The sequence below is a fragment of the Anser brachyrhynchus genome (assembly GCF_964034855.1).
Source record: "Anser brachyrhynchus genome assembly, chromosome: 20".
Classification (NCBI taxonomy): domain Eukaryota; kingdom Metazoa; phylum Chordata; class Aves; order Anseriformes; family Anatidae; genus Anser; species Anser brachyrhynchus.
The window spans coordinates 5,651,672-5,667,205 of record NC_137713.1 but is presented as its reverse complement, the minus strand read 5'-3'; the positions used below and the strand labels follow the sequence as shown (position 1 = coordinate 5,667,205).

Sequence of the window (15,534 nt, the reverse complement as noted above, 5' to 3'; positions counted from 1 at the left end):
ACAAGAGTGAGAAGAAATGGAATAATATATTTTGCATGAAGCTGCTCCACTATTAATGTTTTACATTTCAAATGTGAATGGATCAGAGCGATTTAAATCAGAAGGGAGTGAAGCTCAGGAGAACGGGCCCCCTAGCCCGGAGTGAAGGATGTTCGAACTAAGCCTCGCTTTTCATTAGAGGGATGAGAGAGGTGGACTCCTTCATTAATTTTGTCCAAATGATAAAATGGCCTCACCTTCCCCTTTGCTGGACACAACACAAATGGTGACTCAGATGAAAAATTACTTCTTATTGACCTGAAAGAAATAGCAGACACTCACTGAAGTCACCTACCCACCCACCATAAAACACTGACACCTTTCATGCCAGTTGTGCGACTGTAAAACCAGCTCAAGCCTGTCGTACCAGACCATTCCCCAGCCTCTGCTCCCTCAAAAAGGAGTAATGAATCCAATAAAAGAGAAATAATCCTTAAAACGCCCAGTTCTGGTTTTTGGCGACGACATCACAACCAGCCCCATCTTAGTGTCCTTTCCTTTCAAAGAGCCACTGAAACCAATAAAATCAGAATTATTGCATGAATTGTCCGGTTTTCTACTCCAGTGAAAAATCTGCACACAACGCAACAAAGCAGGCAGCACCGAGCTGCACGTGGTAATTAGGTTGTAGCTGCTCTGGAGCCTGCACTTCTGCCCGGTATGTAGCTTAACGTGGCAGGACATGATTAATTCTGAATGTCTCATTTCTTTCACCCTCTCCACTGTAGCAAACAAATTAGTGTATTCGGTAAGGTTTTCCACATTCCATTTCAGGCAGTTTAATATTAAAAAAGATAAAAGCAATCAGGCAAAAAAACTCAAAATAAAATTACTGAGAAACTGAAATAAATTATTCAGAATCCAGAATAAAGAAATAAACTATGAACATTTTGTAAGCACGTGGTAACCCCTCACGAGCTTTTTGAGGGGACAAAGACCAAGAGCAACAGAAGCTGTTGGTCTGAAAATAGGAATGGCAGTAAGAAACTAAGGATACGTAGAAACTAACTGCCAAGAAAATATTCCTGACAACTCTGGAAAGCTACATTACAGTCTTTCAGAGGAACCATAAAAAAAATCATGACACAGGATTTCTAGAGGTAAGCAGCAAAACACCAGAGCGTGGCTCAGCAACCTTTGAGTACTAGCGAAGGCATGCAAGCAGATTTTTAATAGCGTGTGACATGATTCCTAATTTTGGCCATGCCCTAGCCCTGGCATCTGGAAAGATTCATCTGTAAGAGGCAGAAATTCCTCTCGCACCAAGCTCCGAGTTCAGTGGGAGCCTTTCCCTCACCGAGAGCCAACTGATGGTATCTCCCCTCAGCGGGGCAGTGCTTCTTTGTTCTTGAAAGCTGCTTGCCAGCAAGTTTAAACTCTAATTGGGAAAAGAAAAATACGTGACCAGCTGCGGCGATGGAAAACTGAGAGCAAACCTGCAGAAACTCTGATGCAATCAGGACTATCTATATGGAATATCTGCCCTGTTCTACCTATTTTTTGAATTGCACATATTTCTATCATGGCGATTTTATGTAGGCCAGCCATTGCTTTAGTATGTCTTGAGAGCTGGACATGCTTAGAGATCTCTAGACGAGACAGCTTCGCATTCTGCTGCTCGTCCCTAGGGATGGGGCGAGGGTAGCATAAATGCTATCTCCTTTTAGGTGCCCTGTTCATTCTCTTTAGGTTTCTGACATAGAAAGTGGAGAAGAATAAACTGCGTGAGGTGGTGGTTAACAGCACTTAAGGTCCTGGCCTCTTGGAGAAGCCTGTTTCTTGTCGTTGATCACGAAGGGATCCTACACAGAGTAGCCTCACAGCTTCAGCACAAGTCAGGCAACATGAAAACCTGCCTGGGCTCCCGGAGGCAGGGAAGGAAGAAATGTCTCATAAGCCACTCTCCTGACCCTGGGAATGACATTACTAACTTATTCCATAATACATTCATTTTAATACATATTCTGATGCCATTCATGAACAAAAGCTTTTGTTGTTGTTTGGTGGGTGTTTTTTTTGTTGTTGTTGTTTTGTTTTTTACTGTCTTGCCTGATAGCAGCAAACAGAACAGATGCTTTGGGATGCTGTTCTCTTGGGAGCAGATTTCATACACTTTGGGTTTTTGCCTTGGTGTATCCCTCTTCAGCTAAAAAAAAAAAACAGCACAGAAACAAACAAGACTCAGTCAAAACTTTTCTGCTGCTTCTTACACTTTCAGTGGCTTTACTTAGGTTTATTTTTCTATGATGCACATTGTTCAAAGTAGCTTGTTCTGTCCTTTTTATTTATTTATATAAAGTTACAACATTAATTTATTTGTCCGCATAGTGCAATGTTCTGGGGAGGCTGAGCAGGCTAAGATACTTCAACTAGAAAAGAGATAGCTGAAGGTGGGTATGCTTTAGGTCTATAAAATTATGCATTATCTGGAGACGATAGACAGAGTACAATGACTCCCATTCTTCACAAGAACTCAGGAGCATAACAGGCAGTAATAAAAGCAAGTACTTTTTCTACGCACTTCAACACAAAACGCACTGCAAAAGGACCTGGTAGCAGCCAAAATCTCAGGCAGTTTCTTTTCATACATGCCCTGTTTCTTCCACTTCTTAAGCATTAACTAGTAACATTAATGTTTTTCAATATCATGCTAGAAAGACTTTAGGTCTGCCGTTGCAAAACAGCTATTAAACGTAGATGGAGGACAAGATCCTCAGAATTAAAGTTGAATGTTGTTATTAATACAGAAATATTTTGAGAACTTGTTGCTAAGCCAAGTGACATCTCTTTTCTTGTATCATCAGTATCCCTCTGGAGGCAGCTATCCCGTGACCTACATTACTTCTTCACACTACCCGTACCAAAGAATTGCTCCTCAAAGCAGTCAAGAATCCCAGCAGCCTCTATTTCCCAAACCCATCTACTCCTACAGGTAATAAAATATTTTTTCAAGTCCTAGTGTTACAGGAAATATACTGTTTACCCATGGCATATTTCCAGCATAATTTGCAACAACATGCTTACTCCTATTTGTCTTGTTCCCAGTGTGCTCTGTCCTGTTTGTATGAATCACAAGATGTTCCAGACTCTGGGGCCAAAGCAGAGGGAAATGAAATGCTGCAAAGCATGTGAACAGTCTTGATCACCCACAGAAAAGCTAGACGTTTCTCTAATACAAGATCTTAGGCGTTGCAAATTTCATCAGCGCAAGACTAATCATGCTTAGCTTTAATACAGGTCCTGGAAAATACACCTATTTTTTGCCTGTTTACTAGGGTAAGGAAATGCCTAGAAAACGTATCAGATATGCTAGTTACCACATAGGTTTAGCCCCCAAATGGCAGTCTAGTGAAGCAGATTAGACAAATGTTAATTATACCGTCTGCCATTGTCAGTCTGATACTCAGTGTGTGCCCTGTATCAATTTAAGTATTCAAGCACAACCTTAAAAAAAATGCACCCTGCCAGGATTTAAAGGTTGTTGTCTTGATTCCACTTCCTCTTACTTTATTTGAAACTCAGGTTGGACCTTCTACCTTGACAATTAACTCTAAAAGTTATGCAACGTAAGGAGATTGCTTGTAAACAGCTAAGTGGAAACTTTAAGCATCATCCCTATTCATGCTGTGACAGTGAAAGCCACAGTAATTACAAGCACTGTGAAAAACATTGCCTTTCTTTCTGCTTCTGAACAGGCAAGCAGAACAGGTTTAAATACTTTTCTTTCTCTCCCTAAAGCATCCTGATCTTCATGGCACTCAAGAACAGCAAGACAGGGAGTTTGCCAGTCAGTGAGATTTACAATTTCATGACAGAACACTTTCCTTACTTTAAGGTGAGTTCTGCATTTACAGGGGGGGGCAAGAAAAATCTCTCACTCACTCTCACTGCCTGTAAGCTTCCCTGGTTTCAGGGGGAATAATGGTGGGGATTCAAGATGGAAAAAAACTTAATTTCTTACTAGATGAACATCATAACAACTATACACCTCTACGATCATAAACTACCCAGCATTTTATTCCACGCCTAGGCAGAATATACATAGTATGTGGTAATATTTAACACAAAAAGATACTGAGAACCATTCCAGCTTTGAGCTTGCGTAGATAGCGAGTGGCCATTCCTCACTAACAACTCATAAAAAGGATAAATAATTTCAAAAACAACATCCATCCCTTCCTCTCAGATCTCAAATACAGGCAGAACTGGTCCTGTGGCTTCCTCTGCCATTAATAGCACCTCCGGACTCACGTGGAAGCAGAGGTTCAAGGTTATCTTGCTCTGTTCTGGAACTGGGATATCCATTTTAGGCAACCTCATCACTTGTACAAAGAAAACTATAATACGCGATAAATGGTACTAAGCTCATAATTACACTGTGATGCTGGTGAAGGTATGGGTGTATGGTTTGCACCAGGTGCTATTGAAATTTAAATCCGTGCTCTAAGAGAAAATGGCTTCTTGCACATGGAAGGTGAGTGGAAAGAGATGAGTCAGCACACGATCCCAGAGCAGAAGGATTACAGTTACATTTCTAAAAGAGCTATAATTGAATTGTCGGCTGCTGTTCAACACAGGGCTTTATTCTTGCCGATTCTCCAAAAACACCTCGCTAAGATTCCAGACCAAGTGACCTACAATTGTGAGCAAGACCCAAAACCAAAAATTAACCAACACGAGTCCGTCCGGTTCCCTATTTCTAACAAACATGCAGAAATTCAAATGGATTTAATGCAACTACAGAAAGGCAATTCTATCATTTGTATCAAGAAAAGACTACTAAGAATAATCTGACATTTTTTCAATGGTTTTGGATCTTAACTGAGGATAACGAGTGCCTGCAAAACAAATAAAAGTGAACCTGCCAGTAATCAGAGAACAAGAAAACACATTATCGTGATGGATGAACTGTTAGGTTTCATTACACTTCTGTATTCCCAGAATTCCAGCTTTCCTCCCAAAGGAATCATCACCTACCCTATTACTTATTACAAGCAAGAAAAGAGAACAGAAAAAGAGAGCACTACCATCCTAATTCAAGAAGTATCCCACGACAACACCACTAGTTACAATCCATGGAATAAATCTGAAGCACTCAATATTTTTTTTTTTTTAAGTCACATGGACACAAATGATTTTAGGCTAAACACACACGAAATTAAGTATTGATGACAATGTAAGTGGGGAAAGGAAAATGGGTAGAATGGCGCATGGCAGGAGAGAGATTTTTATTTCAGCCCTAAAATATTAGCTCTGTTTTCCATGCATTTGCCACTAGCTGCAGGAAACACTAATAATACAAAGGAAAATAATTAGAGAATTGTGAAAAAGGTCCTGGACCACCACATTTTGAAACCGGTGTTTTGCAGAACTATGTTTCTTAGCATAAAGCACAAATTATACAATCTAAAGCAAAGTAACACATCCTTGTCTGATTACTTTTTTCTAGAAAGAAAGCATAAATATGTTTCAGGCACACAGGTGGTAATACTAAAAATAAAGTTTTAGAGGCATAACAGCATACCCACATTTATTCATCAGACCAAAATGCAATTAATTCTCCTTTGTCTTACAATACATCTGATTAATAAAATTAATCAGCAGCTTGCAAAGCAAATGCTGCTGCTGCCGATGTGCACAGAGTATACCCGAGACTGTAACTCTGCAAGGTGTCATCTTCCTGGTCCTGAAGTTAAGGGCATTGTGAAACAGTAGAAATATTCGGGAGACATACATCCTTTCCTCAACTACACATTGTGTGCAAGTATCATGTATCATTTATATGGTGATACTTCCAAATATCACGTATATAGGTACGTGTTCATCTGTCTGTGTGTATACATACGCTCATTCGTGCCTTGTGTGTACTTTTCCTACAGCTTTAAATAACTGTTTTATACCTAATCTAAACCTTGCTCTTCTTAATTATCAAGACCTGCCTGTTCCACTGGAAGGGTTCTTTTGCAGATCCTCATGTCTTTTTCTTAAATCATTTAAAAGTCAATGAGAATGAGGTTAGTGCCTTCATATGCACCATAGGAAAAGAATGGTGCAGGGGTTATTACTGGAACATCCAGTATTTTGCAACAGTATTATTTTTGCATTTTACTTACAAATACAGAAGAATGATTGAATAGTTTCATCCCAAACATCCTTAAAATAAGCACAGAAAATATGTCTATAAGGACTAAGCCCTATCTACTTCTGGTCTTTACAACAGCCCGTGGAATTACCAATATATGGCAAAAGCTAATATTCTCTATCCTCCCTCTTTTGGGGAAAGCTCAGAAAGATGAAGTAATGTAAAAATCGGCAAGGGACATTTTGTTGTTTATACTATAACTCACTAAACAGCAGGATTCAACAGGGGGAGGGGAAGCAATTTAAGTAGGAGAGAAACAGAGTACAAGTGTACATCGAATCTTGCTGGGAGACATTAGATGATACAAGCCTAGTCAAATTAACTCGTATTCGCTGCCACAGCAAATTTAGTTTCTATGATGCAACAATCTCATTTCTAGTTGAAACAGAGCAATCCAACTCCTACGTCCTTAAAAAAAAAAAAAATCTACACAGCTGAAGTTGAATTACTCTTTGATGTACCTCTCCCTTCTCTTGAGACCTAGATTTAAAGAGAAAGGGTTTTGCAAGATCACTGAACTCTTTAAACTTCAAGAGGCGGTCAGGATCAATGGGTCTGCACAATAATATTTTTTTACTTGTCATCCTTTTTTTTCTTTGTAGTGATTAGTGAGTCTAACACAAAGCTTTAATCTTGTTAATTGGAGTTATTGCCAGTGGTCCAAGAGGTTAGGGAGGTCTGTGGTCAGACGGACCTACAGCAGCAAGTATTTTCTTGCTCTGTCAAATTCCTTCTTCCCCACTACTCTGAATGTATCAATGGCAAAAAACAAGCTCTAGGAAGGGATCCCAATCGTACGAGAGCAACTTCAGAAGCCGAAGCTCAGTTCATTAACACAGAATCAAATATTAACTTAAAAAAACCGGTGGCAGAGCAGTAACAGGAGCACGCTGCCGTAGCGTTCCTTCAGGGCCCAGCTAGGTAAACAGCTATTTTTCTCTGCTCAGCAATACCACGTTTAACGCAAGAACCTGTTCAACTCTTGGCACTGGTCTCCAGAATAAATCCGTGTACTTTTTGCTTTTACATTTCTAAAACTACCTCACAGTTTACACCCCCACACATTCTGAAAAGCTCTGAGAAACACATGCCGCTCCCGTCTTCTCCGGGGCTTAGCAGAAACACCAATTATCCTGTCTAGATACAGAGGGATCCGTAGACTCGCACACATCAAGAAACATGAATATTCCTTCAGGTTAGCTCATTCAGTACCTAAGTGCACATTTTACCTAGAAAGTTTTATTTACTTTCGGAACTGGCAGAAAATAGTTTGAATATGACCTGCAAGGGAGAAACACTGACGAGCATCTTCGGTGTTACCCTGTGGCAGAAGTGTCGGGTTTGGTATTTTTGTTGGTTTGTTTTTAAAAATTAAATGTAGGTTGTCTCACCTACGGGACGGGCGAACAAAATAGTGAAATGCTGACATCAGGTGGGCCAAAAGGGTAGGAACTTTGCTGTTATGAAAGGAAAATACTTTCTGCTTTAGTTAACATCATGTTTTCAACTCTCACAACCAATCAATACTTTTAATGAAGAAAACATTATACTTGACCCTCAGATTCTTCAGCTGGGCTATTAAATCCTTATTCCATGAGACAGACTTTCACAACAAGCTAGGAAAGACCACTTTTTACTTTTATAAATAAATATAAACAATTATGACATATTTTGCATCCATGAGTATAGATCTATAGTGAGTAGCACTTAGGCAACATCACATGCCTTTGAGAGTTGTTTAATTTCTTTTAATTCACATGACACACATGAGTTGTTGTTTTTTGTTGCTGTTGTTGGTTTTTTTTTGGGGGGGGGAAGAAAAGTATTCAAAATTAGTTATAAAAAACAGAAAAAGAAAAAAAGGCTTCACATACACCTGTACTGAAGATCATTCTTTACAATCTAATGAGTTCTAAAGTCATTCTCACTAGAGTTTTCTTCTCTCATCTCTGCAAATATCATTTGACCGACACAGGAGAAGTTAATTTAAAATAAAAATAAAAATAAAAATAAAAAGAAATCCTGATCTTACAATGACAGGAAGAAGCCTAGCTGAACCAGCAGTTGCATCTGTTACAGCGGAGCTGTGTTTCTCAGATTGATGGATTCCTACCATTATGTGCCAAGTCATTTTTCCTGCTCCCTTCTTTTTTATGATTATGCTGCAGCGGCAGTGAGCTAAGGCGGTTCCGCTCACACGTGCAACCAACAGCATTGTACAGCACCTACCAAAAGAAAAGCAAGGAAGTGACACACCAGGAATTTGCTGTAGGAATCTTTTGATACGAATCAGCACACTAATTTACAGAGCCTAAACACGATGGGCAGTATCTTTTGGCTGCATGACTAAGTAAACAGAAAGGAGTTAAATCAAACAAACAAAAGCTCCATAAAAACTTATATGCAATGAAATAATACAGTGCCATTTCTTCAAGATCGATTTTAACAGGCGTTTCCCACCAGAATCTGAGCATGACTTTCTTCTGAGTGTTTCCCTTATATTCTCTTCAGCAATTCTTATTGCTTGTAAAAGAACTGAAAATAAGTTTAAAGTAAAAATCAAAAACAAACAGGAAAAAATGTAAGCCAATTTATTTAATGACCAAGAGTCTCAAACTTTAAAGTCAGATCAAGAGAAAACTTTTAAAAATGTTATCTTACTGAAAATAGAAAAAAAAAAACCAGAACATTTAAAAGTACATCAACAGATAATTATGAGACAAAACTATTTCCCAATTTGCAGAAACATGCTTTAAAATCTGTCATATATGTATGTACATCTCCGTATAAAACTGAGAAAACGGAGGAAGACTTTTTAGCCCTAAGTTGTCTTCTTTTTTTCCATTTTTGCAGTTGGAGGCAAAACTGCCCTCAGAGTAAGGAGGGAATTTTGTTTACACCTCGTTAATTAGCAAACACCTAAATAAGAATGGAGGAATAATTTTAATGAAGCTTACATGTGCTGTGCAGTTTAAAGAGCCTTCCAGCTTCCACTACTGAGTTAAAAATAAACATAGAGCAAAAGGATCCAGTGATCGGATGTAGAAACCTGTATCTCATCTGTAGGGTTTGCAATTAAACCATTTGGTGGTATAATTGGCTAATATACAATGTTACACTTACAGCAGCAGGCTAAAATTCTTTCGAAATCTGCCTGGACACTTAATTTGAGTCCAAGTAGCATGTAGTCCCTCAATTATGTGTTTGAAGTTTTTCCACCTGTTCCAAAACAGATTTAGAAGGCAGATTTCCTGTTACTGCACAGTTCTAGAACATAGTTCCTTACAGTCTTAATTCCTGTGATTTGCAAATTCACTCTTAAAACTCTAGCAGTCCCTCTGACAAGGCCAACCTTCCTGCTTAGATCGATTGCTATTTTATCAGATTCCTCCCTTCCTGCACAACGTGACTCTAACATTTCTTGTGGCTTCCTTCTAACAAACAAACTTCATATTGTGGAAAGTATAACCTAATCAGCGTTTCTTATAGTCTCACCAGTCAAAGTGGAGAAATATATTTGGGATTTTTTTTTTTTCCTTGAAATTCCATTCTTAGATTGGATTTGTTTTTCCAGACAGCTCCAGATGGCTGGAAGAATTCTGTGCGCCACAACTTATCTTTGAACAAATGCTTTGAGAAAGTTGAAAACAAGACAGGCAATTCTTCTCGGAAAGGCTGTTTGTGGGCTCTGAATCCAGCCAAAATTGATAAGATGCAGGAGGAGCTTCAGAAATGGAAGAGGAAAGACCCCGTTGCTGTAAGGAAGAGTATGGCAAAGCCAGGTCAGTAATGTATTAGTGTGTTAGTTCTCCAACAGCAGTCCCCAGAACTTTTCTTTGCAATGTGCACCAAGCTGTATAGCAGAATTTACACATAATTTAGGAAAACATTTAAGAATTTTTCCATAACATACATTTAAAAAAGCAGAATTAAATAAGACCTGGTTTTGCAGGAGTGCTTCTAAATAGGCCCCAAAAGCACAACTTTATCACTACAATGAGAAAAATTCTCTCTTCATCTTGAAGTTTAGTGAGATGTCAAGACAACCTTGAAATCATTACTACAGAACGAAAATTTAAATTAACTGATAAATACGCAATCCTTGAACAGGGAAACACAATCTACTAAATACGCACTTAGCGCTGACAATTTAGAAAAACATTTCAGGCTTTTGGAGTTCTCATTGCAAGGCCTGCACTTTTGTTTGCCTTTCCACTCATCCATTTCCCACGGAATACTAAAATTCCAGCTGCAAACTGCGAAGATGAAGGCTCTGCTAGGAATTAAATTACGGATTTATTTTTTCCCCCTTGTTTTGCAGAAGAGCTTGACACGCTGATAGGCGACAAAAGCGAGAAGCTGAGATCTTCTATCATGTCCTGCAGCCCAACCGCTGTTGCGAGCTCATCCCTTTCCAGGCAGATGGCAGTCCAACCCCACTCCTTAGGCGAGCCCTCTCTTTCCTCCGGTGTCCCACCGCCTCTCCATCCCATCCACACCCCTGGAGCCCTACACGTCAAGAACCCGGTACCCAGCCTGCTGGGAGGGCAGCAAACCGCCTGCTACACCTCACCACCGGGCTTCCCTCCCATGTCGAGCACTCTAATGCAGCAGACGCCTGAGCACCAGCCGCTGTTTCCTTCTGGGGAGGCTCCCAACGAAGCCAGAAGCCAGCCCGGCATCAGCCAGGACTCCCCGCTGCCAGCACAGACACCCCCGGCGTGTGGCATGAAGGTGCTGGCGGAGCAGAGCGCGGCCAGGACGGTGCACGACCCGCTCCTGCAAGAAGGGGACCTCAGCACCGACATCGATGCTCTCAACCCGTCCCTCACCGACTTCGACCTCCAAGGTGGGCATCCAAGGTACTCCCACGGCCTAGGCTCGCCCCGTCTTCCCCCTTCCTTTTTTAAATGCATCCCACATTAACGCAAACACTAGCAAAAATAAGCTTTACTTGGCTTTTTGAACTCATTGTGCACGCCGCAAGCACCACCTCACTAGGTTACGTTATTCTGTGCAATACGGAATTCCACGTTATGTCTTCAGAAAGTTTCCCAAGACAGCTACAGATTTACATCCAGGGTTTACAAAAAACAACCCTGTTTACTCTTGCCAAAGATTGCTGATATTATGTATTGCAATACGTTTGGAATCTTCTTCATCAATATTGATTCAAAGCCTTCCCATATCTTTGCTCAAAAGAATGCTCTTTACTCCCTCACAGGCTTCCCAGGCACCCACATGTTCTATGCACTGAATAATTATGTTTTCTGAGGTGTTCTTAAATACTTAATCATGCAATGCTGACGCCAAAATTCCCAGTATTAAATAACTGAATCATCTTGAATGGATAGGATTTTGAATATAGCTTTCCATGCAAGAAAAGTAATCAAAAATACCAAGTTTACACATATATATAAACACATAAAATAAAGATTGTGGCCTCCAAACGAGCAGCTCTTGCAGCATCAAAAAGCACGCAAGGTTTGCCTTCCTGCATGGACAAACAGTGTTACACAAAGCAGCCTAAAAGACAGAGTAAAAGATGCAATTTTAATAATCCACAGCACTCAGCAAATGCAATTACCTTGCCATTGTACAGTCACAAATATTCCGCAATCCTGCCATGCCCAGATTGCTTTACCAGGATTAACAACGTAATTTTTTGAATCCTTTGCCACTTCCTCTTTCAGGCAGCCAGGTCTCACATTCCATTCATTTCACTTAATCTCTGCCCATTTTATTCAGTTTAACACGCTCGTTTGTAGTGTGAGTATTCCGCATGCTTCGCTAATATGGTATGATTCCATCTTCCCTCTGTACTTGCCTTTTTCCTTAAGTTATTTACCTTTAGCTAAGCTTTTTTTCTTCCTTTTTTAAAAAAATTATCAAACTCAAATCAGAGGTTCTGGAACTTGAGATAAAGCCTTCTCACTGGGAGGAAAATCATTATGCACACACACAAAATCAAGCTTTTTCAAGCAAAAGTTTTATCCCGTTGGATAGCCTGCAGAAGATGGGCATAGCTTTGGAGCAGCAGTATCCCTGCCAGCACCCTTCAAAGAAACCTTCAGTGAGGGACATGGGAAACGCAGCCCTCCTGCAGCACCTTGTTTGGTGCTGTCACTGAGACAGGCATGTTCAATGGAAAGACAGGAAACGTTTTGGCATAATTCAGGAAAAAAAAAAAGGAATGTTTCAGATCTTTTGATTCCTCAGGTCACTTGCATGTCCGGTAACTTAGTTTGTAATCCAGATAAAGCTGTGCCATAAGCACATGAGAAGCCCAGCTGTATTATTTGCTGATTTGTCTTCAGTAGCTTACAAAGATTACAGAGGTGACTTCCCCTTTCGTGGTGCTTTCTTCAGCTAGAAGTTACACTTCAGTAAGCATATATTTGCGACAGAATCTTGCCAAGTATCAACAGAAATAATTTTCTTAAATTAATCCTTCTAAGATTTAAATTTATAATGGAGACAGACAAATAATAACTAGCTAAACCATCTTCCTCCTTTCTCAATCACAAGTGATTAAGAGTACATAAAGCATACACAACTGCATAATTGCTGATTTCTCACGTGAAACCACGTTTCAAAAAGGCACGAGTAAAGAAAGTTGAATCGATCCTTTTTGTTTTGTCACAGGAAATCTTTGGGAGGAGCTGAAAGATGACAGTCTAGCCGTGGATCCCCTAGTTCTCATTTCATCATCCCCATCGTCTTCCCAGTGTTTCCCTTCTCATTGCCAGATGGAGAACGGCGGCAGCAGCAACATCAACGTGCAAAACGGAACCCCGCACAGCAACTTGCCCGACCTACAGCTCACTACCCTTTACTCTGCCTTTATGGAGTTGGATACAGTGTCTCCTGCCTACTTAAGTAATTCTGGATCCAAACCTATAGCACTAATGTGAACCACACGCCATCCTAGTTGTAATTATTTTTGTCCAGGTACAGCCCTAACCATCACACACACACACAGTTTATGTCAGCTACAAGTGCTGAAACCGTGGCCATTGGAATAAGAGTGATCTTTTTCCAGAACTCACCTGCAGGATATGTAGCTTTACTTTAATAATTTCTACAAACAGATACTAAAAAAAATATATATATAAAATAATTAAAAAAATGGAAAAGAACTATTTAAAGATAATGTTGTTAACCACTGTATTGGTCAACACCATTTTATCAAGCCACTCATCTTCTGCATCTTCCTGAAACAAGTGACTATAAGAAGAAAACTAATGATTTTCCGATATTTTTATGAAAGCTGCTTGCAAATGAACACTGAAGTCAAGGGAAACGATAATCTAACTTATTTCCTGAAGCCAATGATGTCAACAACATCTGCTACAGACCACTACAAAAAAAATAAAAAAAAATAATATTAACAAAAAAATCCACACACTAAAACATTTACAGTCCCCTTGAAAGAATTTCTGGGTTTTGATAAACAAGAACATAACCTGAAAATTCTGCAAGTATTAGAAGATAGAGGACTAGCTGCTGAGAGACTAAAACAAAGCAACAAATATGCTTTAGTGAAAAATCTAAGTTTTACTGTGTTTTAAAAGAAATTTAAAACTGTTTTTTTAATAAAAAAGAACAAAACAATTTAATAGAATTTTTACTTGGCTGCTAATTATTCATATTAATTCCTCTACTTTTACCCAGATAAGCTGAACAGTAAGATGAATTATTCAACCATTAAATCAAGATTATTTTTATATTACTACTATCATTTTTCAAAAAGACAGAGAACAATAATTGTTGCAGCTAGCCAAATCCGGAGAGCATCTCTATTTTAGCATCCAGTTGACATCTGAAACATCCACCAGGGTTTATGATGATGCTGATGAGCCCTTGCTTTAGCATAGCACACTCCTCCTACTGTGAACTAAACCGGGGCTTTTCAGCAGCCATTTTCTCAGGAACACTCTTCTCTCTCAACTTACCATAAAGCTGCTGCTTGTAACCTTACAGAATTGTTTTTTATTGCACAGGAAGACAAAGCAATTTGGAGCAGGAACCTTTAACACTAAGGAATATAGTCTACAAACCAAATAAATATGAAAGTACGCTTTCTTGGATAACATCTCTGTTCATGCATTGTGGAAACACAGGAGAAACTAAGCAGGTTACAATTTGAGTTGGACAAGTTCGCTTACACTGCAGAAAAAAAAGTAGCAAGGAACTGTAATGAAAAAGCACAGACGAGGTAGAAAGAACAGTGAGACAGTACTGATGAAATAAGCGCACATAGGTCTGGCTAGCCTCTCTTCTCAGCAAGGTGGGATTAATGCCACTTGAGACTGCAGCCAAGCTCAGGTTCAAATCTACACCCTCACCTATGCCTACTAGCCCAAGCTTAAAGCAAAAGCAGATTAGGGGCAGACAGGTAGAGAAGACCTCAGAAGAATAGGTGTGATGTAACTTCATAATCCCTTACACAACTATTAAGAAATCCACACTTGATTTGAGCCCCTCTTGCTCTGCATTCCTGCAGCCAGAACATGCAGAGTGGGAAATGTATTCAAGCTTGCCAAGCTCTTCTGTGGAGAAAAACAGCAGGGACACGGCCATACAAACATAAGTTAGGAGCTGGGAGAATCGATTCTTGACATTCACATCACTAGAAACATGCAGATTAAATAACAAGCCTAAAGCATACACTATGTAAAGTTGATGAACATTATATTCAGTATAATTTGAAAGTTACCGAGTCACAAATAAATATGTATCAGGCACAAGCTTAATGAGCGATAATACTATGCTAGATACCTTTTAGGAAAAAAAAAAAGAACCAAACAAATGTATATTCTAATGTAATCATGCACTGAGGGAAAGCAAAACCAAACAGCCCGCCCCACACTCAGGTAGCAGCAGGCTGCTGTACCCCCTGCCGGCTCTGCAACACATAGCTATTACTCCTTGAAATATGCCAGCATCACTCCTAAGCCTTCCAGAAAGGGAGGTGACAGTGTAAAAAAGCAGCACTTGCCTAGACTAAATGAATAAAAGATGTCTGACTGTCCAACTTACAAGGAACCATGGAAAATGTGACAAATCCTACCTATTTCACGAGCTTCATTGGAACCTTGACAACTGTTTTCAACGTCCATTCAGCTCCACAGCTCTTTCCTTGGCAACTTGGGGCTGGAAGCAGAGCCTAGCACTAATAGGAACACATTGAATGCACCTGGTTATGTAAGTGGCCACAGTTTGTGTATCTTTGTCGGAAAAACAGGAGCTAAAGCAACAAATGCATCCTGAATACATAGACCACGATTCCGTAACGGGCAATAAAGTTTTGCAGGATTAAAAATAGACATATATATTTGGTACATAATGTT

At 39.7% G+C, this 15,534-nt stretch overlaps 1 protein-coding gene and 1 long non-coding RNA gene across 4 annotated transcripts in view; one reads left to right on the top strand and one right to left on the bottom strand.

Moving 5' to 3' along the window:
• The window catches only part of FOXN1 (forkhead box N1), a 42,050-nt gene extending 28,245 nt beyond the window's left edge, over positions 1-13,805 (top strand). For all 3 annotated transcript variants that reach the window (XM_080562819.1, XM_080562820.1, XM_080562818.1), the window contains exons 5-9: positions 2,844-2,971; positions 3,778-3,874; positions 9,756-9,963; positions 10,503-11,030; positions 12,827-13,805. In XM_080562819.1, coding sequence (XP_080418945.1) covers positions 2,844-2,971; positions 3,778-3,874; positions 9,756-9,963; positions 10,503-11,030; positions 12,827-13,095 — 1,230 coding nt within the window. In that variant the 3' untranslated portion in view covers positions 13,096-13,805. The remainder of the gene's footprint in view (positions 1-2,843; positions 2,972-3,777; positions 3,875-9,755; positions 9,964-10,502; positions 11,031-12,826) is intronic.
• LOC308180737 lies at positions 1,887-15,534 on the bottom strand. The gene is made up of 2 exons (XR_013941170.1): positions 15,255-15,534; positions 1,887-2,185 (listed from the first exon to the last, which is right to left on the bottom strand). It is a non-coding gene; the product is annotated as an uncharacterized lncRNA (long non-coding RNA).